This window comes from Equus caballus, chromosome 7 (genome assembly GCF_041296265.1).
Source record: "Equus caballus isolate H_3958 breed thoroughbred chromosome 7, TB-T2T, whole genome shotgun sequence".
In the NCBI taxonomy this organism is placed as follows: Eukaryota; Metazoa; Chordata; class Mammalia; order Perissodactyla; family Equidae; genus Equus; species Equus caballus.
In genome coordinates, this window is record NC_091690.1 from 27,438,920 (window position 1) to 27,462,790 (window position 23,871).

General features: G+C 37.0%; 1 protein-coding gene across 5 annotated transcripts in view; it reads left to right on the forward strand.

Annotated features, from left to right (window-relative positions):
- Window positions 1-23,871, forward strand: part of CBL (Cbl proto-oncogene) — an 82,548-nt gene that overhangs the window by 6,575 nt on the left and 52,102 nt on the right. For 3 of the 5 annotated variants that reach the window (XM_023644986.2, XM_023644988.2, XM_070273774.1), the window contains exon 2: window positions 13,724-13,971. The exons of 1 other annotated variant lie outside the window; for it this stretch is intronic. In XM_023644986.2, the coding sequence (XP_023500754.2) occupies window positions 13,724-13,971 (248 nt within the window). Of the gene's footprint in view, window positions 1-13,723; window positions 14,004-23,871 lie in introns of all 5 variants that reach the window. One more of the 5 variants, XM_070273773.1, reaches the window with a different exon arrangement.

Consider the following 23,871-nt stretch of genomic DNA (forward strand, 5'->3'; position numbering starts at 1 on the left):
AGATCAATTAACTTGTCTAAGTCACCCAGCTAATACTTTTGTTTTTTATGTGGATCTTGAACTGGTATTGAGACTCTGTTAAGTGATTTCTTATAAACCAATGCTTCTCAGACTTTAACATGAATTCAGATCATCTGGGGATCTTGTTAAAACTACAGTCTGAGTAGATCTGGGTGCATTCCTGACCAGCTCCCAGATGACGTCAGTGCAGCTGGTCCAGGGACCACACTTGAAGTAGCAAGGCTCCGTACCGCAGTTGCTTTTATTTTAGATAAGCTTGACAGGTTTTTTTTAAAGAAATGGCAGTAGAGTGTCTTGTTTGTGTTTAAGATTTTAATTATTATGTTCTTAAATTTTGGAAGTAATACATACTCAAAACTACACATTCTTAAGCAAAAGTGGGATTTTTTTAAACAAAAATGCTTCTAGAATTTTTTCTTTTTTAAAATTTGCTACATTATGGAGATTATCCTTGTTAATACTACATATAGGTCTTCCTGAATTCTTTTTTAAAAGACTGTGTAAGAATTTATAATATGGATATTTTTATGTATGTTTATTTAATAAATTTATATTGATAATTTTCTAGGTTATTTCTGATTTGTAATACTATAAACATTGCTGTAGCGTCTATCCATTATGCACTTTCTAAATATTTCTTTAGACTAAACTCCTAGAAATGAAATGTGCTGAGTCAAAGGAATTGCACGTTAAACTTTTAAAAAATATATATGGGCACATTGCCCTCTAACAATCTGCTTCCACCCATAATCCTTGTCTAATTTGTTGATTTAAATATGGTAGTCGGTTCCTAGTTAGCTTAGGTGAAAATTTTGTCGGCACCCTTCCACAATCACACTTTTATTCAACACAAACTATAGTCCTCCCTCGGTGTCCATGGGGAATTGGTTCCAGGATCTCCGGAGGCTGCAAATCCCGAAGTCTGTGGATGCTCAAGTCCATTATATAAAATGGTATAGTATTTGCATATAACCTACCCACATCATCCTGAATATTTTAAATCATCTGTATATTATTTATAATATCTAATACAATGTAAATGTTATGTAAATAGTTGTTTAGGAAGTAAGGACCAGGAAAAAAAGTCTGTACGTGTTCAGTACACACCCACCCGTGGAATGTCTTTCAGTCTGAGGTTGGTTGAATCCATGGAGGTGGAACCCTTGGATACAGAGGACCAGAGGGCTGGCTGTATATGTGCCAGGTGCTGGGGAGTTAAAGATGACCCAGTGCTTACACTTGCAGTCTGGTAACTGAAGGTACACAGAGGGCTCTGGGAACCCTCTGTGGGAATCATTAGGCAAACGATTACTTAATCACTGACAAGACAGGCAGAGACAAGAAAAGGGGGTTGGGACTGGGGAAGGACTTTAGAGCAAGCAGACGCCTCTGCAGTATCCTAATCCACAGTGTTCCTTATTTAGGGTCTGACATCCAGAAGTTATGCTAAAATCATTTAATCTCTGGTTCATGCTACGTGTTCGGTTTGAAGTTGCACTAAGTCTGGGTAGAGAATTATTTTTTCCTTTTAGAAATAGAATCCATGTATAAAAACTGCATGGTTAAACTGTCAGCACATCTTGGTTATTTAATTTCATACATTGTATTAAAAGTATTTTTTTCTGCAACTAATGGGATAAATGAAAGTAATGAGATTGGTAACTAGTAATAAGTGGCATGGTGTCTTTAATAAATAGTGTTGGGTGATATTTGAGAAGCATTAGGTAGTAATTACAGTTCAAGTCCCTGAGTGGAGTTTTGGTAAATCAATAGTAGAGAATAGTAATTAGGAGTAAAAGACTTTTTTCTTGGGGTCGTTATCTAGTGATAATATGTTTCTTTAAAAAAAAGTATAGGTTTCTGATTTCTCTTTGAAAAACAGTCATGAGTTGTTTTCATTTAAAAGCTTCGCTGTATATTTACACTCGTAAAACTGTTAAACTTCTTCAAGTTTCTGAGTGGATGAGTTTCTAAAACTTAACGCTGTAAGAAGACTTTAGAAATTAATTCATCTCTTTCATTTGTAGAGGCAGAAATTAAGACCCAGAGAGGTGAATAACTCGCCCAAGGTCACGTAGCCATTTACTATCAGTCATCAGAGGAGAACCCAGGTCTCCAGACCCTGCTCTGATGTCCTTTTCGCTATACCTCCTGTTCTCTTGAGCAATATTGATTCTTTTAAAACTGTAATAAAATTTTACGTGTTTTATGTGTAGCTCAACATACTGAATACTCATTTTTGAAGCATAGTGCTTATTTTTAATCATGTTTTAACATATGAAAAAATTTACAATGAAAAATGCTTCCATGGGTGAATTGAGGTTTACGGAGATAAGAATCCTCAGTCATTCATAGTCCTGGATGCTTATAGTTTTCTACCTAATTAGAAATGCAAGTTCCTTAGTGTTAGAAAAGATTCTGTGTTCAGAATAGAGTTAGGCACTGTTCTCTGTAACTTCTTTTTTCTTTTAAAAAATTTAATAATTTCCAAGCATAATTTTATTTCTCTTTATTGTGATCATAGCACTTTCTGAATGTTTTCTATTGACCTCTGGCCTTGGCAGGAGCAAAGGGAGGAGCTCAGCCAGTGAGAAAGCTATTATGAATGGAGTATATGGCAGCTGTACAAGGATACTGTTAGTTTCCCAGAGCTAAGCACGTTTCTTTTTGACATTGTTCTAGATGATGCTGGAAATGTACAGGCAGAAATAAACAAAAGGAAGCCATTTTTGCTATTGCAAGACTTGGGAAGCAAAATAAAGTTGGCCAAATGGAGTGGAAGATGGACTAAGCAGGAAAATATTTTATCTTTGAGAAATTTTTTGATGAATATTTTTAAGCTCAGAGTGCACATTTGTGCTTTGGAGGTTGACCATGACTGCCGATTTAACATTCACTAAGTAATAAAGGCAGATTGTTTTGGATTTTGATGTTTGTTAACTATTGACTTGAATTATTCACGGAGCCTTTTTGGAACTTTTTCCCTAGAGGCTATAAATATTTAGGGCACTTTTTTTTCTTTCCAGAAGATTTTAATATTGAGAGTCGATCTACCTGTATACTTCCTTTATTGTCTATGTTAGTGTTAAAAGACTCAGAGCTGTTAGTGAAGTGCTGATTTCCCCAGTCCTGCAATAGTTCATCTCAAAAAGTTCTTGAGAACAGCAGATGTTTAATCTAGAAGTGATCTTTACAAGGTCACATTCTAAGGAGGGGACAGAAAACATTGTGGAAGGTACATGGTAGTTATTTGAAAATGCGAACTAATCAAGTGTTTTGGAGATATTTTTTTAACTTGTTTTAAATCTGGTATATTATGAGGGGTAATGCATTTTTTCAGTTTATTGTCATTAATGACATTTATTGATTACATGTTATAAGTTGGGCATATGTCTGTAACACTAGAGCAATTTTAGTTTAGTTTTTTTGTTGTGGAAAGGAAGTACTGTACCTTTTTTCCAGAGATATTAGGCAAATAATACATTTTAACCTGAATTTGATATTAATGCATTTGCATTTAAATAGGGAGAATATATGGGTTGGTGTGTGTAGCCCTGGATATGTATGTGGATACTTTTATTGGGAGCGCTGCTCGGTTTAGACCTTTGACAGGATGGATACTGTAGCTTTTGCAGATTGTTCATCGTGCTGTTCTTGGGTGGCCTGCTGCCTTTTCTCTCTTCCTTGGTTACCAATTAATAAGAAACCACGCAGGTTTGGAAAGGTAGCTGTGGCATAGCCAGGATAGTAGGAGTAAAGGTCTCAGTTTCTGGGAGTGATCAAAGGGTGATGTGAGGTCTGCCATTCTGTCTTCAACAGATAATTCCTGCCTACCCTGCTGCTAAGCTTGGTCAAGTTGTATGGAAATGGGGAGGGGAACTAACACTCATTGAATGCCTACTTTACTGGAAACTGTGCAGTCCTTTCATAAATGTTTTATTATGAGGTAGTGTTATCTCTGTTTTTTAACAGATAAAAGAACTGAGGTACAGAGGTTAAGAAATTTATTGAAGGTAAATGACTGAAGCAGGACTTTTTTTTTGCTGAAGAGCATTTTCCCCTGAGCTAACATCTGTTGCCAGTCTTCCTCTATTTTGTATGTGGGTTGCCACCACAGCATGGCTGACGAGTGGTGTAGGTCTGCACCCAGGATCCAAACCTACAAACCCAGGCTGGTGAAGCAGAGCACGCCAAACTCAACCACTACACCACAGGGCCAGCCCCTGAAAGAGGACATTTTGATATGACTGTTTGATACAGTCTTGTCAAGATATTAAAACATTTGGCCCTTTTTAATTTTAATTGAAAACTTAAAAGCTTATCTTTTAGGCTGCATCATAATGTCACCCTGTGAATTTCCTGCCTACTCCACGTCTCTCTCTTAATCACTTCTCCACCTTGCTCTCTACACTCTAGTCTCCCTGACCTTTCTCTTCCTCAAACAAATCCAAACCTGTCCCCACTTTAGGGCTGTTGGATTAGTTGTTCCCTCTGTTTGGGTTACTCTTCTGCTGATTCTACATGGCCGGCTTCTTCCTGTAATTTCAACTCAGCCTAAATTCACCTCAGAGGAGCTTTCCCTGTTCACTATTCTAAACTAGTCGTCCAGCATTTTCTTATATTATTCTATTTTAATCCTCTGCATAAAACCTGGTATTTTTCTTGTTGATTTCCTTTTTACTGTTGTTTATTGCCTGATTCCTCTCAGAATCAGGGATCTTGTCTTTTCACCTCTGTGTCCCAGTGCCTGACATATATTCGTTGAATAGATACATTGAGAAAAATCAAAACCATCAGGTACATCCCTCTTTAACTTACTGCCTCCATATCTCTGAATTTGTTTCTTTCTCAGCCTGTCCTCCTTCCCTTTCTTCCTGTTGTAGAGGAACGAGGTGTCCCCTCTTTTAATGGTGTTTAGTTTTCCTGGCTGTGTTGTAGATCCCGTTTCCCATTGTCTTGCCAGAAACCTCAGCTTTTCATTTCTTTTTCTCTTCTGTTTCTTTCTCCATATAAAACATGCTCAGTTTTCTCTGAAAATAAAAACCTTCAATCATGTACCTCTCACTGGATGTTGATCTCTTAAGTCTCAATGTCACTCTTCCCTACCTCCCTCCACGGACTAACCTAGGAACCTACCATTTTAATATTTTTATCATAAATATCTATTTTGTAAAAGTATATTCTGAATTATAAACAACTGACTTACAAATGAGGTTTTGGAGTATAACACTTACAAATTGGGGACTGTCTGTATTTGTTTTGTAAATATGAGCTCTTAACTCTGTTGTACTTAGAGTATAGTTGTTTTCCAAGGTGGAGTCTTTTTTTTCTTGGTTATGTTGTTCCCTTTTGGCTTGAAACCCTTGGTAGGATGAGCAGCTTCCTAAAACACTGTTAAAATATTCATACATCAAATATTTTTATTGATTCAGCTTGTCTTTATTTGCTAGGCTTATATAAGGCTGTTTTTCAAGTGTTGAGGTAATGGTATACAGACAATAAAATACCTACTTTTAAAATGTTAATAGTGGTTTACATCATTTGAAGAGTCATTGATAGGTAATCACTAAATGGGAATTTTGCAGTTGTTCTAGATGAACCTAATGATTTCATTTCTGGGAGATCTATCCAAAGGACAGAATCTGATGTATAGAAGAGTAGAATGCCCAAAGATGTTTATCACAGTGATAGTTGCAATAGTAAAGACTTAAAATCAACATCAGTAATTAAAACAAAGTTGGGGGGATGATTAGGATATATTATGGTATCCATAGAATGGAATCATTTAGACATATCAAAAAAGTTCATAATGAGTTTTGGTGACGAAAATAGATATGTTAAAATGTGAAAAGATAAAGTGTCACACTTCTGCTTCTATGAATGTTAGACTAGGTTATTTTGAACCAAATATGCTGGTGACAATTAGAAAAGCTAGAAGACATTGAGGAGCTAATAAGGCATGGGGATTTAGGAGGCCCAAGTTCTGGAAGATAAGGAAAGCTCTGAGAGGTGAGCCTGATGTTTGAGGCTGCCTTGCCCATGAGGTCATTGCTGATTTTGGAAGTGACAGCTGAGAAGCTGAATAGAGTTTTCAAAATACTCGGGTCAAGGAGGACAAAAAATTGGAATTGGGGCCTGCCATGGTAGAGGGCCCTGGGAAATGCTAGGTTTTGGGGTTGGATCCCCAAAGGCTTAAATTGTACTAATAAGAGTGAAACAGAAGTAGACCAGTCTTTACAAGGATTGAAGCCCAGTTTTTTAATCTTTTCAATTCTGGATTAGATTAAGATGATCTGGGATTCCTACTGTTTCTAGCCTATCTACCTGCCAGAAGCAAAAATAAATCCTTTATCAGTAACATCATCTGTAGCCTCAGATTGTCTCTGTAACTTCTTAGATACAATGTTCAGCATTCAATAAAAAATAACTAGTCATGTGAAAAGACAAAATACAACTGATAACCAAGAGGAAAAATTGATAATAGAAACATACTCACAGGCGATACAGAGATTTGACTTACCAGTCATGGACTGAAAATATATGTATGATTTAAAGTGTTAGAAGAATTAAAGATAAAATTGATAATTTTTTTAAAAGATTTTATTTTTTTCCTTTTTCTCCCCAAAGCCCCCCAGTACATAGTTGCTTATTCTTAGTTTGGGTCCTTCTAGTTGTGGCATGTGGGATGCCACCTCAGCGTGGCTCGATGAGTGGTGCCATGTCCGCGCCCAGGATTCAAACCGACGAAACACTGGGCTGCCTACAGCGGAGTGTGCGAACTTAACTACTTGGCCATGGGGCCGGCCCCAAAATTGATAATTTTGACAGAGACTTGAAATTGTAAAGAATGAAATAAGAATTCTAAAACTGAAAAATACAAGAACTGATTATTAAGAATTCAGTGGATGTGTTTAATGTCATAGATATAGCTGAAGAGAGAATTAGTAAATTGGAAGATAAGTCAGGAAGAAATGCAGACTGAAACATTGAGAGACACAAGCATGGAGAATATGGAAAAGAGTGTGAGAGACATATAGCATGTGATGAAAAAGTCTTAATGTATAAGTATTTGAAGTTCCAACAGGAGAGGAAAAAGAGAATGGGGCAGAATCAATATTCAATGAGAAATTGGGTGAGAATTTTCCCAAACTGATGGAAATCATCAAGTTACAAATTAAAGTAGCTTTCTGAGTACCAGGAAAACTATAAAGTACATCATAGTAAAACTGCTGAAAACCTGAAGCAAAGAGAAATCTTAAAAGCAACCAGAGAAGAAAAGACATTTTACCTTCAAAAGAGCAACAGTGAGACTGACAGCCTGACTTCTCAACAGTATAGTGGTATCCAGAAGACATGAAGTAATAGCTATAAAGTGATGACAGAAAATAACTGCCAGTCTTTATCTGGTGAAAATAGCTTTTAAAAGTAGGTACAAAATAAAGATGCTTTCAGACAAACAAAAACTGAGAGAATTTGTAGCCAGCAGACCTGTCCTAAAGGACGTTCTTTAGGCTAAAGGAAAGTGATTTCAGATGTGATGAAGTACATTGGAAAGGGCAGTTATGTGGGTAAATATGGATGAACATTGGCTGTATAAAATAATAACAAGAGTAATAGTAATAATAATGACCTGTGGACTTTATAAGAGCTATGGAATTAAAGTGTAATAGTAATAGCACACAACCTGAAAAGAAAGTAAATAGAGTTAGTGTTCCAAGTTTCTTGCATTGTCTGGGAAGTGGTAAAAGTACTAATTTGTATAAGATTTCATAAGTCAGAGATGCATGTTATAATAACCATGGTAATTGACAAGCTAATGGGGGAGAAATTGGGAAAAGCAAAAATGTTTAAACAAAGAGAAGGCACGAAAGGGGAGAGAAAGGAATATGGAATAGGTGAGACACATAGAAAACAAGTAGTAAATTATTATTTATTATAGCATCAGTGCTTATTAGGTGAATGCATGAAAGTGCCAATATTTGACCTACAATAATAGCAGTTTCATAATTCATCAAGTGTAAATAGGTCAAATTGGTTAAAATCAAAGATTGTCAGAGTGGGTTAGAAGGAAACCAACTATATTCTGCTTACAGAGTCACACTTCAATGTAAGAATACAGAAAGTTTGAAAGTAGAAGAGTAGAAAAAGATGTACTGTGCAAACATCAACCCAAGAAAGTTGGTTTAGCTGTGTAAGATAAAGTGGACTTTAAGGCAAGAAGTGTTCCTAGAGATGAGGATATTTCATTGATAAAAGGTTCAGTTTACCAAGAAAAAAAAGGATGTTCAAGAATACACAGTATTATAATTGCATTGATTTTTTAAAAAATGAATGGAACAAAAAGAATAAAAAGTAGTTCAATAGTCCTTATGAGTTATCATAACTTTAAAATATTAGCGTTGTCAAACTAATCAGTCTTTGCATTAGAATTTGTGCTTTTTGTGTCATAAGGAATCCTTCCTCTCTGAGATAATAAAGTTCAACAAATATTTTCCTGTTTTTTCCAAAAGCTTTAAAGTTTTTTCTCCTCACAGTGAGATCTTTAATTCACTTGAAGTTTGTTTTCATGTAATGTGTGAAAGACCTAATTTTATTTTTTTTCCCATATGGATGAGCAGTTTACCACTGGTTTTTCTCTTTAACTCTGATTTGTAATGCCACTCTGATACCAAATTTCCATACATGTGTGTCTGCATTTGGGCTCTTTTTTGTTCCATTCGGCCATTTATCTGTCTTTGGTCAACATCACTCTGTTTTAGTTGTAAGATAAAATAAGTCTTGAGAGCTCATTGGGTAAATACCACCTACCCTGTGATTTTTCAAAATAGTTTTTGGCTTTTTGGGGTCTCTTTTTCTTCCATGTGGGTTTTAGGATCAGTTTGTTAAGTTCCATAAAAAAGCTTGTTGGAATTTTGTTAGGAATTGACCTGAATTTATACAGTAATATGAGGGAAAACTGACATTTTTACATTGAGCCTTTATATCCTTAAATATTGTAGAGTTCACTGTTGGTTTCTATCTTGTATGTTCTTCAGTAAAGTTTTATAGTTTTATTCATAAAAGTCTTGCACATCTTTTGTTAGATGTATTCCTAGGAACCTTAAATTTTTACTTATGCCATTTTAAATGGCAACAATTAAAATTATACTTAAAATTATTTATAAAATATTTAAGAATGCTATTTGTTTTGGTATATTGGTCTTCAATCCTACAACCTATTAGACTGTTTTATCCTTTCTAATGCTTTCTCAGTTCTCTCTGACTTTCTTCATGGACAGTTATATCATCTACAAATAAAATTTTTTTCTTTGTATTACTTATACTTTTACCATCTTTGTATGCATACCTAAACAGTATAGTTTAGAGAGATTTTGAACAGTAATGTAGTCATATACATGTAATCATATTGTATGTATTTTTTGTGGTTTCTTTAGATCAGCTTTGTTTGAGAGGAGCATGCATGTGGTATTGAGGGTAGTGTATTTTTGTTGCTAATAAATATACCACAATGTATCCCCTATTCTGTTGATGGACATCTGGGTTGTTTGCAGTTTTCAGTTATTACACATTTTTGTGTGTATATACTAGTATACCTTTCAAGGTGTGGATCTTCAGGTTCATAGAGTATACAAATCTTTAACCTGACAATATAGTGTGGAACTGTTTTTCAGGTTGGTTGTATAAATTTAGATTCCCACCAGCAGTATTTGAGGGTCTTTTCTTGCTCATTGTCAATGGTTGGCATTGCCAATTTGGTGTGTGTAGTAGCAGTGTCTAATTGTGATTTTATTATTTTCATTTTCCTGAATGATTTAAGAGGTTGAGCACCATTTCATATGTTTACTGATTATTTGGATATCTTCTTTTGTGATGTTCCTGTTCAAGCCCTTTCTCCATTTTTATATTAGATTGTTTTTATCTTACTGATTTGTAGACGTTCTTTATATATTCTGGATATATAACTCAGGATATACATGTACCACAGGTATCTTCTTTGATTCTCTACATGCGTTTTTACTCTTTTCTTTTTGAAAGATTTTATTTATTTATTTTTATTTTTTTCCTTCTTCCCAAAGACCCCTGGTACACAGTTGTATATTTGAGTTGTGGGTCCTTCTAGCTGTGGCATGTAGGACACCGCCTCAGCATCGCTTGATGAGCGGTGCTAGGTCTGCGCCCAGGATCCAAACCTGCAAAACCCTGGGCTGCTGAAGCAGAGTGCACGAACCCAACCACTTGGCCACAGGCCTGGCCCCATGTGTTTTTACTCTTTTTGTAGTGTCTTGGTAAACAGAAGTTCTTACTTTTAAAATAGTAAAATTGGGGCCGGCCTGGTAGGTCAGCGGTTAAGTGCACACGTTCCGCTTCGGCGGCCCAGGGTTTGCTGGTTCGGATACCGGGTGTGGACATGGCACCACTTGGCAAGCCATGCCGTGGTAGGCATCCCACATATAAAGTAGAGGAAGATGAGCACAGATTTTAGCTCAAGGCCAGTCTTCCTCAGGAAAAAGAGGAGGATTGGCAGCAGTTAACTCAGGGCTAATCTTCCTCAAAAATTAAAATAAAATAAAATAGTAAAATTTAATTAATGTTTTCCTTTATGGTTAATTTTTTTTTTAAAAAAAACCTTTTGATCTGCTTCACCCATTTCTCCCCCTGCCTCTAGCAACCACCAACCTGTTCTCTGTATTTATGACCTTGGTTTTTTGTTTTTGATTCCGCATAGAAGTGAGATGATCATACAGCATTTGTCTTTGTCTCTCTGACTTACTTCATTTGCATAATGCCCTCGGGGTCCATCCATGTTGTTGCAAATGGCAAGATTTCATTCTTTTTTTAATGGCTGAATAATATTTGTGTGTGTGTGTGTGTGTGTGTGTGTTTCAGTTTCTTTATCCATTCATCCATTGGTGGACACTTAGGTTGTTTCCGTATCTTGGCTCTTGTAAATAATGCTGCAATGAACATAAGAGTGCATATATCTCTTCGAGTTGGTGTTTTCGTTTTCTTTGGATAAATATCCAGGAGTGAAATTGCTGAATCCTCTGGTAGTTCTATTTTTGATTTTTTGAGGAACCTCCATACCGTATTCCATACTGGCTGCACCAATTTACATTCCCACAAACAGTGCATAAGGGTTCCCTTTTTTCCACATCCCTGCCAACACTTTGTCTTTTCGATAATAGCCATTCTAACAGGTGTAAGGTGATGATCTCGTTGTGGTTTCAATTTGCATTTCTATGATGATTAATGATGTAGAGCATCTTTTTCATTTACCTGTTGGCCATCTGTATGTCTTTGGAAAAATGTCTATTCAGATCTTCTGCCCATTTTTTAATTGGATTGTTTGTTTTTTTGCTATTGAGTTGTGTGAGTTCTTCATGTATTTTGGATATTAGCTCCTTACCAGATATATAATTTGCAAATATTTTTTCTCATTCAGTACATTGGCTTTTCATTTTGTTGATGGTTTCCTTTGCTTTGCAGAAGCTTTTTAGTTTGATGTAGTCCCCACTTGTTAATTTTTGCTTTTGTTGCTTTTGCTTTTAGTGTCATATTAAAAAAATCATAGCCAAGATCCGTGTGAAGAAGTTTACTGCCTATGTTTTCTTCTAGGAATTTTATGTTCCAAGTCTTCAATGCATTTTGAATTAATTTTTTTTCTTCTTTTTCTGCCCAAAGGCCCCTGTACATAGTTGTATATTTTAGTTGTGACTCCTTCTAGTTGTGGCATGTGGGACGCTGCCTCAGTATGGCCTGATGAGCTGTGCCACGTCTGCGCCCAGGATCCGAACCTGCGAAACCCTGGGCCGCCAAAGCAGAGCGCGCAAACTTAACCGCTTGGCCACAGGCCAGCCCCCCATTTTTTTTTTTTAAAGATTTTATTTTTTTCCTTTTTCTCCTCAAAGCCCCCCAGTACATAGTTGTATATATTCCTAGTTGTGGGTCCTTCTAGTTGTGGCATGTGGGACGCTGCCTCAGCGTGGTTTGATGAGCAGTGCCATGTCCGCGCCCAGGATTCGAACCAACGAAACACTGGGCCGCCTGCAGCGGAGCGCGCGATCTTAACCACTCGGCCACGGGGCCAGCCCCCAGCCCCCCATTTTGAGTTAATTTTTGTGTATGGTGTAAGATAGTGGTTGAGTTTCATTCTTTTGCCTGTGGCTGTCCAGTTTTCCCAAGACCATTTATTGAAGAGACTGTCCTTTCCCCATTGTATATTCTTGGCTCCTTTGTCATAAATTGATTGACCATATATGTGTGGGTTTATTTCTGGGCTCTCTGTTCTTTTCCACTGGTCTATGTGTTTGTTTTTATGCCAGTACTGTACTGTTTTGATTACTAGAGCCTTGTTAAATAGTTAGAAATCAGGGTGTGTGATGCCTCCAGCTTTGTTCTTCTTTCTCAAGATTGCTTTGGCTATGCAGGGTCTTTTGTGGTTCCATGCTTTTTATGGTCCTGTTTAAGAAATTTTTCTCTATCATGAAGTCATAAAGATAATTTTCTTATATTATCTTCTAAAGCTTTATAGATTTGCCTTTCACATTTAGGTCTATAAACCACCCAGTTTTTTGTGTTTTTTGGGGTATAGAGTAAGGTGAGGGTTTCCCCTATATGGATACCTAATTGTTCCACTACTGTTTTTGTAAAAGACCACTCCTTTGTGGTAAGTCAAGGGTCTATATAGGTTATGGTCGATTTCTAGACTTTTCTGTTCCACTAATTTATTTGTCTTTCCCAGACAAAGAAAGTATAAAATAAGATGGTAGGGATAAATACAAATTATCGGTCATTATAACAAATATAAAATGGGCTAAACTCACCAGCTAAAAAACAAAGATTGTTACATTGGGTTTAAAAAATCTAGCTATATGTTTTTTAAAAGAGACTCACTTAAAATACTTTCAGAAAAGTTGAAAGTAAAAGATGGGAAAAAGAATTACCAGGCAAATTCTGAGAGTCCTGCATTAAATGGGAAGAAATGGTGTCTCTGTTTAACAACATGCTTTGCTGGGTCCAAGGCCTCTCTGCTCCTGTCCCCTAGTGGTCATTAAAACTCTAGTTCCTTGGGGCTGGCCCCATGGCCGAGTGGTTAAGTTCGCGCGCTCCGCTGCGGTGGCCCAGGGTTCGGATCCTGGGCGCGGACATGGTACCGCTCCTCAGGCCATGTTGATATGCCACAGCTAGAAGGACTTGCAACTAAGGTATACAACTATGTACTAGGGGGGATTTGGGGAGATAAAGTAGAAACAAACAAACAAACAAACAAAAAAAAACCTCTAGTCCCTGCATTACTGAGATTTATCTCCCAAGGCAGCCATATTCTTTATTTCTGCCCCTGGGAATTTTCTTTATTGTATTGAGGGTGAGCCATGCATTTAAAAGGAATTTGCTGTATTTCGTCTGGCATTTTTTAGGCATTTGTGTGGATGTCTCTCCTCACCTCCCCAGTCATTTAGTCTACTATGTTTTGTCTGAACCATTAGTCTCCCACACGGTTTTAAGAACCCACCCTTCTAAGGGGACCACTAAAAAAAATGATTGCCTGTGGGCAGGGGAGTTATGGGTTATTTCTTATATTCTTATGCATTTTTCATATTTCTACAAAAGAGCACGTATTTTATAACTTTTTTTAAACTTGAAAAAGGAAATTGTCCTTAAGATCCTCCAAGTAATAGCCCTTCTTTTCCATTTGTTGCAGGTGGTGCGGTTGTGTCAGAACCCAAAGCTGGCGCTAAAGAATAGCCCACCTTATATCTTAGACCTGCTGCCAGATACCTACCAGCATCTCCGTACTATCTTGTCAAGATATGAGGGGAAGATGGAGACACTTGGAGAAAATGAGTATTTTAGGGTGTTCATGGAGAATTTGATGAAGAAAACTAAGCAGACCATAAGCCTCTTCAAGGAAGGGAAAGAAAGAATGTATGAGGAGAATTCTCAGCCTAGGTAATGGGGATACTGCACAAAGATTTATTCAGGTCTGTGGCTGCCCACATGGGCAACACATAGAAGTAGTTGAGTTGGTTTTAATTTTATGTCAATAAGAATGCAAAGTTGACGTGATTTAAAGGTGTGTTTTATATGAAAGGTTGCCTTGGAGGATATTGAAGCATCCCCAGCTTTAATAGATTTGTTTACCTCTGAAAAGTCAGTGACTTAGTCATGAAGATGAATTAAAGTCAGTGGGTCCTTTAGAGACTCTGAAGATACTGAAAGTTTGTGGATAAATGAGGGTTTGTAAGAAAGAAGGTTGGAGTTAAGCAGAGTTTGGGAGTAAATAATAAGAGGTCAGGTTTTGCCAGAGCTTAGCATGTTAGGATGGTTATAAGTGGGATAATAGGAAAAAATTAAGCCAATAGTTTAGGTAACTTTTTCTTAATAAAGCAAAGTGAAATGACATTTCCTTTGTAGGTGAAATGACTTTCTAAACTCAAGTAGATGTTGGCAAATGCAGTTAATTCAATAAATATTTGAGGGACCGCTATGTATTCTCTTGTACTTATTAAATACTAAAAACCTTGTTGGTTGTCCTGTATGTTATTAGCTTGGTTGTTGTAAATTACATACTAGGAGAGAAATAGGTTGATTGTGTCTATGGGTATAGTTGTGTTTGGTTTTATCCAATTGGAAATAAATATTAACTCATCTGGAACAAGTAATGAAATGTAAATTCCACTGGAACTTTTTAGGAAGTAAATTACTCTTGAGGAGTGACTTGAATTAGGAGGGACCATAATTTCTGAGGGCATTAAGGTAGCATGCATGATTCGAGCAGTAACTTACCAAATGGTATCCTTGTAGCCTACCGCTCCTTTGAATTTGTTGCCTTAGATTCTGGGGACCCTTGTCTCTAACTTAAAATTTTACCCACAATATTTTTCATATTACCTTTGTATGACAAATTACTCATGTTTGGTCTGGAGTATCAGTCTTTTCTTCTTAAAAAGATTTCTGGTGACTGAATTTAATCTGTAGGAACCTTTGTAACTTCTAGTTTATAAGAAAATGAATTTTACTCCTTTTAAATATTTAAATTTCATGACTTTAGTTAAAGTAAAACCTTGACTATATGGACCTTAGCTAACTAGTCATTTTGTATACCTGAGTTTTTAAAAAATAATTTTACTTACAAAACTTTAAAAATTTATTTACCACCTACAATAAACTTAAGTTCTGTCTAATTCTAGGAAGTGAAAAGGAGAGTTAAGCATTGAATTATGATGTAATGTGATAAACGCTTTTACAGAGATACATATGAAATACTGTATGAACACTGTTTTGGCTAGTAGCATCAGGGAAGGTGGCACAGAGGAAGTGTTATCCGGAGCTAGATATTGAAAGATAAGTAGGAATTTTCTAGGCCGAGAAGTGAAGAAAAGGCCTTTAACATCCAGTGGCAGGCTTTGTATGTTTAAGGAGCGTGAGCAGTCTGGTTTGGCTAGAAGTCGGGGAGATAGGTAAGCTGGAAGTACAGGTTGGAGCTTTTCTTTGACCTCTAGACTGTCTCATATGGATAATAGGCTGCCATAGGACAGTTTTTTTTTTAAAGAGCATTTTTATAGTGAAATAAAAATTGTAAGTTTTCTGGTCTTCTTACTGAACATTGTTTGAGTGTTTTACGACTGATAGTTCATCGCTAAGAAACAGTATAGTGTACTGGTTCAGAGGATGGACTCTGAAGCCACCTGTCTGAGTTTGAATTTTAGCTTTTCCATTTACTTAGCTATGTGACCCCTCAGTTTGCTCCTCTGTAAAATGAGATAACAGTAGTACTTTCCTTGTAGGGTTGTTGTGGGTTATTAAATGAGTCCTGAATGTTCAGTACTTAAAACAGTGATTGGTACGTTGAAAGTGGTAAGTGGGGGCCGACCGCATCGCCGAGTGGTTAAGTTCGCGTTCTCCACTTCGGCAGCCCAGGGTTTCACTGGTTCTGATCCTGAGCATAGACCTAGCACTGCTCATCAGGCCATGCTGAGGCGGCGTCCCACATGGTAGAACTAGAAAGACTACAACTAGAATATACAACCATGTACTGGGGGGCTTTGGGAGAAGAAAAAAAAAAGATTGGGAAGAGATGTTAGCTCAGGGCCAATCTTTAAAAAAAAAAAAGAGAAGTGGGTTAGCTGTTACTATTTTAATCATCATCATTATTTGCATTACCATAAACATAGATTATTGAATTAAGTTGTATATCAGTAATACTGCCAGGACCTAATGAAGTAAATAAACCAATGTGTCCTTGCTAAATCGCTTCTTACTATGCTTGCATGTTCTTTTGCCTTTTTTTTACTTTTGCCTCTTTTTTACTTACTGTCAGTATGCCTGTCTGTATCAATTTTATTCTCCCTAATATAAAACTTTTAATCCACTATGGGCTTTGAATACATACAACCAGGTTTGTACAAATATGTAAAATGAGAATAAATATATTTCAGATGAGAACCACTTTTTTTGTGTGATGGAAAATATATTGCTTTACTGTATGATCTGTATTTTGGTTGCTTAGAGACTTTTCTTCCTATTCAGTTTTTAAAATTCAGATAAAATTCACATACTATAAAATTCATCCTGGGCCGGCCTGGTGGCCTAGCAGTTACATTCACGTGCTCCGCTTTGGCAGCCCGGGGTTCGTCACTTCAGATCCCAGGTGCAGACCTACACACCATTTATTAAGCCATGCCATGGCAGGCATCTTATATATAAAGGAGAGGAAGATGGGCACAGATGTTACCTCAGGGCTAATCTTCCTCAAAAAAAAAAAATCATCTTTTTAAAGTATATAATGTAATGGTTTTTAGTGTGTTCGCAAAGTCGTTCAACCATCACTACTATCTAATTCCAGGACGTTTCCATCACCCCAAAAAGAATCCTCATACTCATTAGCAGTCGCTCCCCATTCTCTTGTCCTGCATCCCTGCAACCCTTGGCAGTCACTCGTATTGACTTTCGGTCTCTGTGGATTTGCCTGTTTTAAACATTTTATATAAGTCATATAATGTGGCTTTTTTTGTTTGATTTCTTTCACTTAGCATTTTTTCACAATTCTTCCATGTTACAGCATGGATCAGTACTTCATTCTTTTTATGGCTGAATAATATTTCATTGTATGGATATACCACTTTCGCTTATGGACATTTGGGTTGTTTTTACTTTTGATTATTATGAGTAATGCTGCTGTGAACATTTCTCTACAATTTTTTGTGCGGCTATATGTTTTTAGTTCTCTCGGGTATATACCTAGGAGTAGAATTGCTGAATCATATGGTAATTCTGTATTTAACTTTTTGAGAAACCACCAAACTGTTTTTCACAGCAGTTGTACCATTTTACATTCCCCCAGTAATATATGACAGTTCCAGTTTCTCACTAGTACTTGTTATTGCTTTTTTGATTATAGCCGTGCTACTGGGTATAAAGTGGATATCTCATTGTGGTTGTGATTTTCATTTGCCTTATGAGTAATAATGTGAGCATCTTTTCATGTGTTTATTGGCTATTTGTATATCTTCTTTGGAGAAATATTTACTCAAATTCTTTGTCTATTTTTGAATTAGGTTATTATTTGTCTTTTTATTGTTGAGTTGTAGGAGTTCTTTACGTATCCAAAATACGTAAAAATACCTGAGCTAACATCTGTTGCCAATCTTCCTTTTCTCCTCCTCCTCCTCCTCCCCCTCCCCCTCCTCCCCTCCCCCTCCCCCTCCTCCTCCCCCCCAGTACATACTTGTATATTGCAGTTGTAGGGTCTTCTGGTTGTGCCATGTGGCACGCTGCCTCAGCGTGGCCTGATGAGCAGTACCATATCTGCCCCCAGAATCCAAACTGACAAAACCCTGTGCTGCCAAAGTGGAGCGTGTGAACTTAACCACTCGGCCACAGGGCCGGCCCCTTCACTTTCTTGATAGTGTCATTTGAAGCACAAAAGTTTTTAATTTTGAAGTCCAATATTTTTCCTTTGGTTATTTGTGCTTTTGGTGTCATAGCTAAGAAATCACTGCCTCTAATCCAAGTTCTTGAAGATTACACCTATGATCATTTTGAGTTAATTGTGATGTAAGATAAGGGCCCAACTTTGTTCTTTTGCATGTGAATATCCTTTTTTGCTAGCATCATTTGTTGAAAACACCATTCTTTACCCATCAAATTGTCTTGTTGCCCTTGTCAAAAGTCAATTGACCATATGTGTGAAGCTTTATTTCTGGACTTTCTATTCCATTCCATTGGTCTATATGTCTGTCCTTAACCCAGTACCATACCATCTTGATTACTCTAGCTTTGTAGTAAAGCTTTGAAATCAGGAAGTGTGAGTCCTCCAACTTTGTTTTCCTTTTTCAAAATTGTTTCGGCTATTCGAGATCCCTTGACATTCTTTATGAATTTTCAGATCAGCTTGCCAATTTCTGCAAAAATGGCAGCTGGAATTTTAATAGGAATTGCATTGGACCTGTAGATGAATTTGGGGAGTATTGCCATCTTAGCAATACTAAGTCTTACAATCTATGAACATGGGATGTCTTTCCATTTGTTTAGGTCTTCTTTCAGCAACATTTTGTAGTTTTCAGTGTACAAGTCTTTTGCCTCTTTGATTAAATTTATTCCTAAGTATTTTATTCTTTCTGATGCTATTATAAATGGTATTGTTTTCTTAATTTCATGTTTGGATACTTTGTTGCTGGTATATAGAATATAATTTATATTTGTATATTAATCTTGTATCCTGCAACTTTGCAGAACTCATTTATTGGTTCTAGGAGTTTTTTAGTGGATTCCTTAGGATTTTTTGTGAACAAGATATGTCATATGCAAAGAGAAATAGTTTCACTTCTCGCTTTCCTTTGTAGATGCCTTTTATTTCTTCTTCTTGCCCAATTGCTCTGGCTAGAACCTCATGTGTTGAATAAAACTTACGTAGAATAGAAGTGGTAAGAGCAGACATCCTTGTCTTGTTTGTGGTATTAGGAAGAAAGCTTTCCGTCCTTCACCATTGAGTTTGATGTTAGCTGTGGGATTTTCATAGATGCCCTTCATCGGATTGAGAAAGTTTCCTTCTATTTCTTGTTTGTTCAATATTTTTTTTTTATCATGAAAAGGTGTTACAGGCCTTTTATGCATTGTTCCTGGTTTTTCTTCTTGGGAGAGAGAAATTTGAGCTCTTGTAAAATTCTAGAAAAAGTGAGTATCTTAAGTTGTACTAAGGGCAAGAATGTATGTAAGCCTCAGGAATAATTGAAACCAGGGTTGAAAATGCTGGCAGGACTCTATCTGAACTCTCTCAATGCAGATCAGTGTCTTAATTGCAGGAAAATCTGGCCTCTGCTACACTGGAGATTTACTTGTTATGGGTTTCCACTATAGCAGAATGTCTGACTCTTAGTTTCAGTTTTGACTTTGACTTGGTATAGATCGGTTGATTATCTCTGAACCAGTCAACTCTGGGAAAGAAAAGCTAAGTGCTGTGATTAGTCCTGCATGGGCCAGGTATCACCTCTAGCTGAACCTGCTGTGGCTTGGGCAACATATTTGTTCCCCCAAAGCCACATGCATGAGGGAATTTGTTCCCAGGTTGGATGTTGAGGAGGTAATCCCATAGATATTCTCTAGAAGAGGGTACATAAGCATATCTATCAGCATATAATATAGTTGCTTCCTGTCTTTATTTTAGAGAGGATATTAGATGAATTAACTTCCCTAAGATAAATTTGCCGTCATTTTTCTTAGACTTTATAAAAAATGAATCAAGCAAAAACCATATGCTGCTTTCTTGCCTTTGATCTTTAACTCTGGTTTTTGCACCTGTTTTCCTTCGTGCACAGGATGTTACAGTAGAAGCCGAACAGGATTATACAGTGCAGTTAATTTTAAAACATCACTGTCTTACTGCGTCCATTTTGGAAGTAAGATTAAACTTTTCTGTTGTAACTGTATTGCCTTTTTAGAGGTAGGTATAAACGGAAATGATCAAGATTTGGTCTCATTGTATTCAGCTAGCAATAATTCACAAGTAATTAAAAGCTCATGTGCTAACCATTGATTAAAGAAAAAATTAGTATAGGGTACTTTCTCTGTGTTGGGCACTGCTCTAGGAGCAGTGGTAGAACAGTGAATAGGACAAACGTAGTCCCTTGTCTTATGAAGCTTATAGCCTTATATTCTCTCTTTTTCTGTTAGTTTCCAAAACATAACCTCTAAATAAGTATTCTGTTGGTTTTCAAATTATCCTCCAGTGGAAGAGTAGTGTTTCACAAACTAGACAGAAGTGTTTGTGCTGCAGTAGTCTTTCCCTAGCACCCTGAAAATAGGTTTCAGTAAATGCCAAATCCTATTGGAAGATAATGGTGGCCTTAGATCTTTATGTTGAGAAGTTTGGGCTTGGTAAGAAAAGATTCCCACTTAGATTAGGAATGCCTTTCTTACAGTTGAGAAAGGGGTAGCACCATGCTTCTGTGTCTTTTCAGTCCAGGGGAGAAATGATGATGGTTTGAACCAAAGCAGTGCTGGTAGAGATGGAAAGAAGTGGACAGTACTCGATGTGTATTTTAAAGCTCGCATAACATAACTTGCTAATGGATTGGATAGGTTTCTGGTTTGAGCAACTGGATAGATGGTGCAGTGGGAAGCCACAGCACTGTGTTAAGCAGGGGGATGGACATGATCTAATTTTTATTTTACAATGATAGCGTTGGCTGCTCTGTGGGAAACATAGGTTCTATTCAACATATGAGGTTCTAGCCAGAGCAATTAGGCAAGAAGAAGAAATAAAAGTTGTCCACAAAGGAAAGCGAGAAGTGAAACTCTCTCTCTTTGCACATGACATGATCTTGTTTGTAGAAATTCTAAGGAATCCAGTAAAAAACTACTAGAACCAAAGTTGCGGGATACATGGTCAGTATACAAAAAATCAGTTGTATTCTATACACCAGCAACGAAGTATCCAAAAAATGAAACTAAGAAAACAGTTGCGCTTACAATAGCATCAGAAAGAATGAAATACTTAAGAATAAATTTAACCAAGGAGGCGAAAGACTTGTACACTGAAAATTGCAAAATGTTGCTGAAAGACCTAAATAAATGGAAAGACATCCCACGTTTATAGATTCGAAGACTTAGTTTTGTTAGGATGGCACTACTCCCCAAATTGATCTACAGGTCCAACGCAATTCCTGTTAAGATTCCAGCTGCCCTTTTAATTGGCAAGCTTATCTGAAAATTCATAAAAAATGTCAAGGGACCTTGAATAGCCAAAGCAATCCTGAAAAAGAGCAAAGTTGAAAGACTCACACTTCAAAGCTTTATTTACTCCAGTAATCAAGATGATGTGGTACTGGCATAAGGATAAACATACAGACCAATGGAATGGAATAGAGAGCCCAGAAATAAACCTTCATACATATGGTCAATTAATTTTTTTTTTTAAGATTTTATTTTTCCTTTTTCTCCCCAAAGCCCCCTAGTACATAGTTGTGTATTTTAGTTGTGGGTCCTTCTAGTTGTGGCATGTGGGATGCCGCCTCAGCGTGGCCTGATGAGTAGTGCCATGTCTGTGCTCAGGATCTGAACCAGGGGAATCCTGGGCCGCCAAAGCGGAGTGCGCGAACTTAACCACTTGACCACGGGGCCGGCCCCTGGTCAATTAATTTTTGACAAGGATGCTAACTTCACTCACTGGATAAAGGAGAGTAAAAAGAGAACTCACACATTGGCAGAACATATTTGCAAATCGTATATCTGATAAGGGATTAAAATCCAGAATGTATAAAGAACTACAACTCAACAACAAAAAATGATTCAAAATGAGCAAAAGATTCGAATAGACATTTCTCCAAAGAACATAATACACTTGGCCCATAAGCACGTGAAGAGATGCTCTGTGTCATTAATCATTAGGGAAATGAGAATCAAAACCACAGTGAGAGACCACTTCACACCCATTAGGATGGCTATTATCAAAAAAGGGAAACTAAGAGATGTTGGCAAAGATATGCAGACATTGGAAGCCTCATGCATTGCTGGTGGTGATGTAAAATGGTGCCACCACTGTGTAAAACAGTTTGGTGACTCCTCAGAAAGTTGAAAATAGAATTACTGTATGGTCCAACAATTCTCCTAGGTATTTACCCAAAAGAAGTCAAAGCAAGGACTTGAACAGATATTTGTACACCCATGTCCATAGCAGCATTATTCACGATAGCCAAAAGGTAGAAACAACCTAAGTGTCACTCAGCAGATGAATGGATAAACAAAATGTGGTATATACATACAACTGAGTGTTAGCCACCTATAAAAAGGGATGAAATTCTGCTACATGCTACAGCATGGATGAACTTTAAAAGCATTATGCTAAGTGAAATAAGCCAGACACAAAAGAACAAATATTGTATGATTCCACATACATGAGATATCAAGAATAGGCAAATTCATAGAGACAGAAGGTAGAATAGAGGTTACAGGGAGCTGGGCAGTGGGAGAATAGGTAGTTATTACTAACGTTTCTGTTTGAGATGAAAAATTCTGGAAATGGATAGTGGTGATGGTTACACAACATTGTGAATGTACTTAATGCTACTGATTTGTACACTTAAAAATGGTTAAAATGGTTTACAAAAAAGATGTTCCACGAAAAAAGCGATTACTTTAACAGTTTAAACATTGCACAAGTGTATTTCCTGAGTACAACCATCATTACAACAGAAGTGCTTTTTGTGTACTTTTCAGTTTGTCACAGAATGTTTAATAAACGTATCCTCAACGGTTGAGATTTAATAAAATTTATGATCTTTCCTGCTTCATTAAGGACATTCTTGAGTGCAACTAGCATTTTCTTTTTGTTTTTACCATGAGTCGTGGTGAAGAATACAGTGACTGCATGCACAGTTTAGTGCTACTGGCTTGAGTCATGCTAAGGCACTAGCAGTGTCACCCACCATTGCCCTTGTGCCTTCAATGCAGATATTGACACAATGGAAAAGAGAAATCATGTAGTGTCTTAGTGTTATTATGGAAATAATTTTAACCTTGCAGACCCTCTAAAAGGGTCTCAAGGACAGCCAGGGACTGTGTAACACACTTTGAGAACTGCTGTATTGATGTATACATTTTTAAAATGCTATAGCCACATTATAGGAAATTGAAAAAGTAATGAAAGGAAAAAGAAAGTGATTCATGCTGTTGTCATTTTGGTACAGTTCTTTCTACTCTCTGAAAGAGTAGGCTTTTCGTGATGTTATACTGTTCCAATACTGCTTTATAATTCTGATGCAAGGCAGACTAATCTTGTCTTTTTTTGTGGTTGAACCAATATACATTTCAAAGGCATATCAAGGCTGATAAGTTGATTTTAAAGATTGGCACCTGAGCTAACAACTGTTGCCAATCTTTTTTTTTTTTTTCTGCTTTTTCTCCCCAAATCCCCCCAGTACATAGTTGTATTTATATTTTTTTAGTTGTGGATTCTTCTGGTTGTGGCATGTGGGACGCTGCCTCAACGTGGCCTGACGACCGGTGCCATGTCTGCGCCCAGGATCCGAACTGGCGAAACCCTGGGCTGCCGAAGCGGAGCGTGAGAACTTAACCTCTCAGCCACGGGGCCGGCCCCTAGATTGATTTTAATAAGAACCAGGTCCTATGGATAAGTTGTATAGTTGCTTAGATTGCTATGTTGAGGGGTTCAGTGGGAAAAGGTTCCAGAGTGGACAAGAGGTATGAGAGCATCATAATGTGCTCTCTATACTTTTTCAGTCTAAAATTTATAGTTTTCGTCAAATTTGGAAAATTTTCATCTTATTTTTTAAAAAATTCTTTTGTTCCCTCTTTTCTCCTCTCTTTCAGGGTATTCCATTAATATGTATA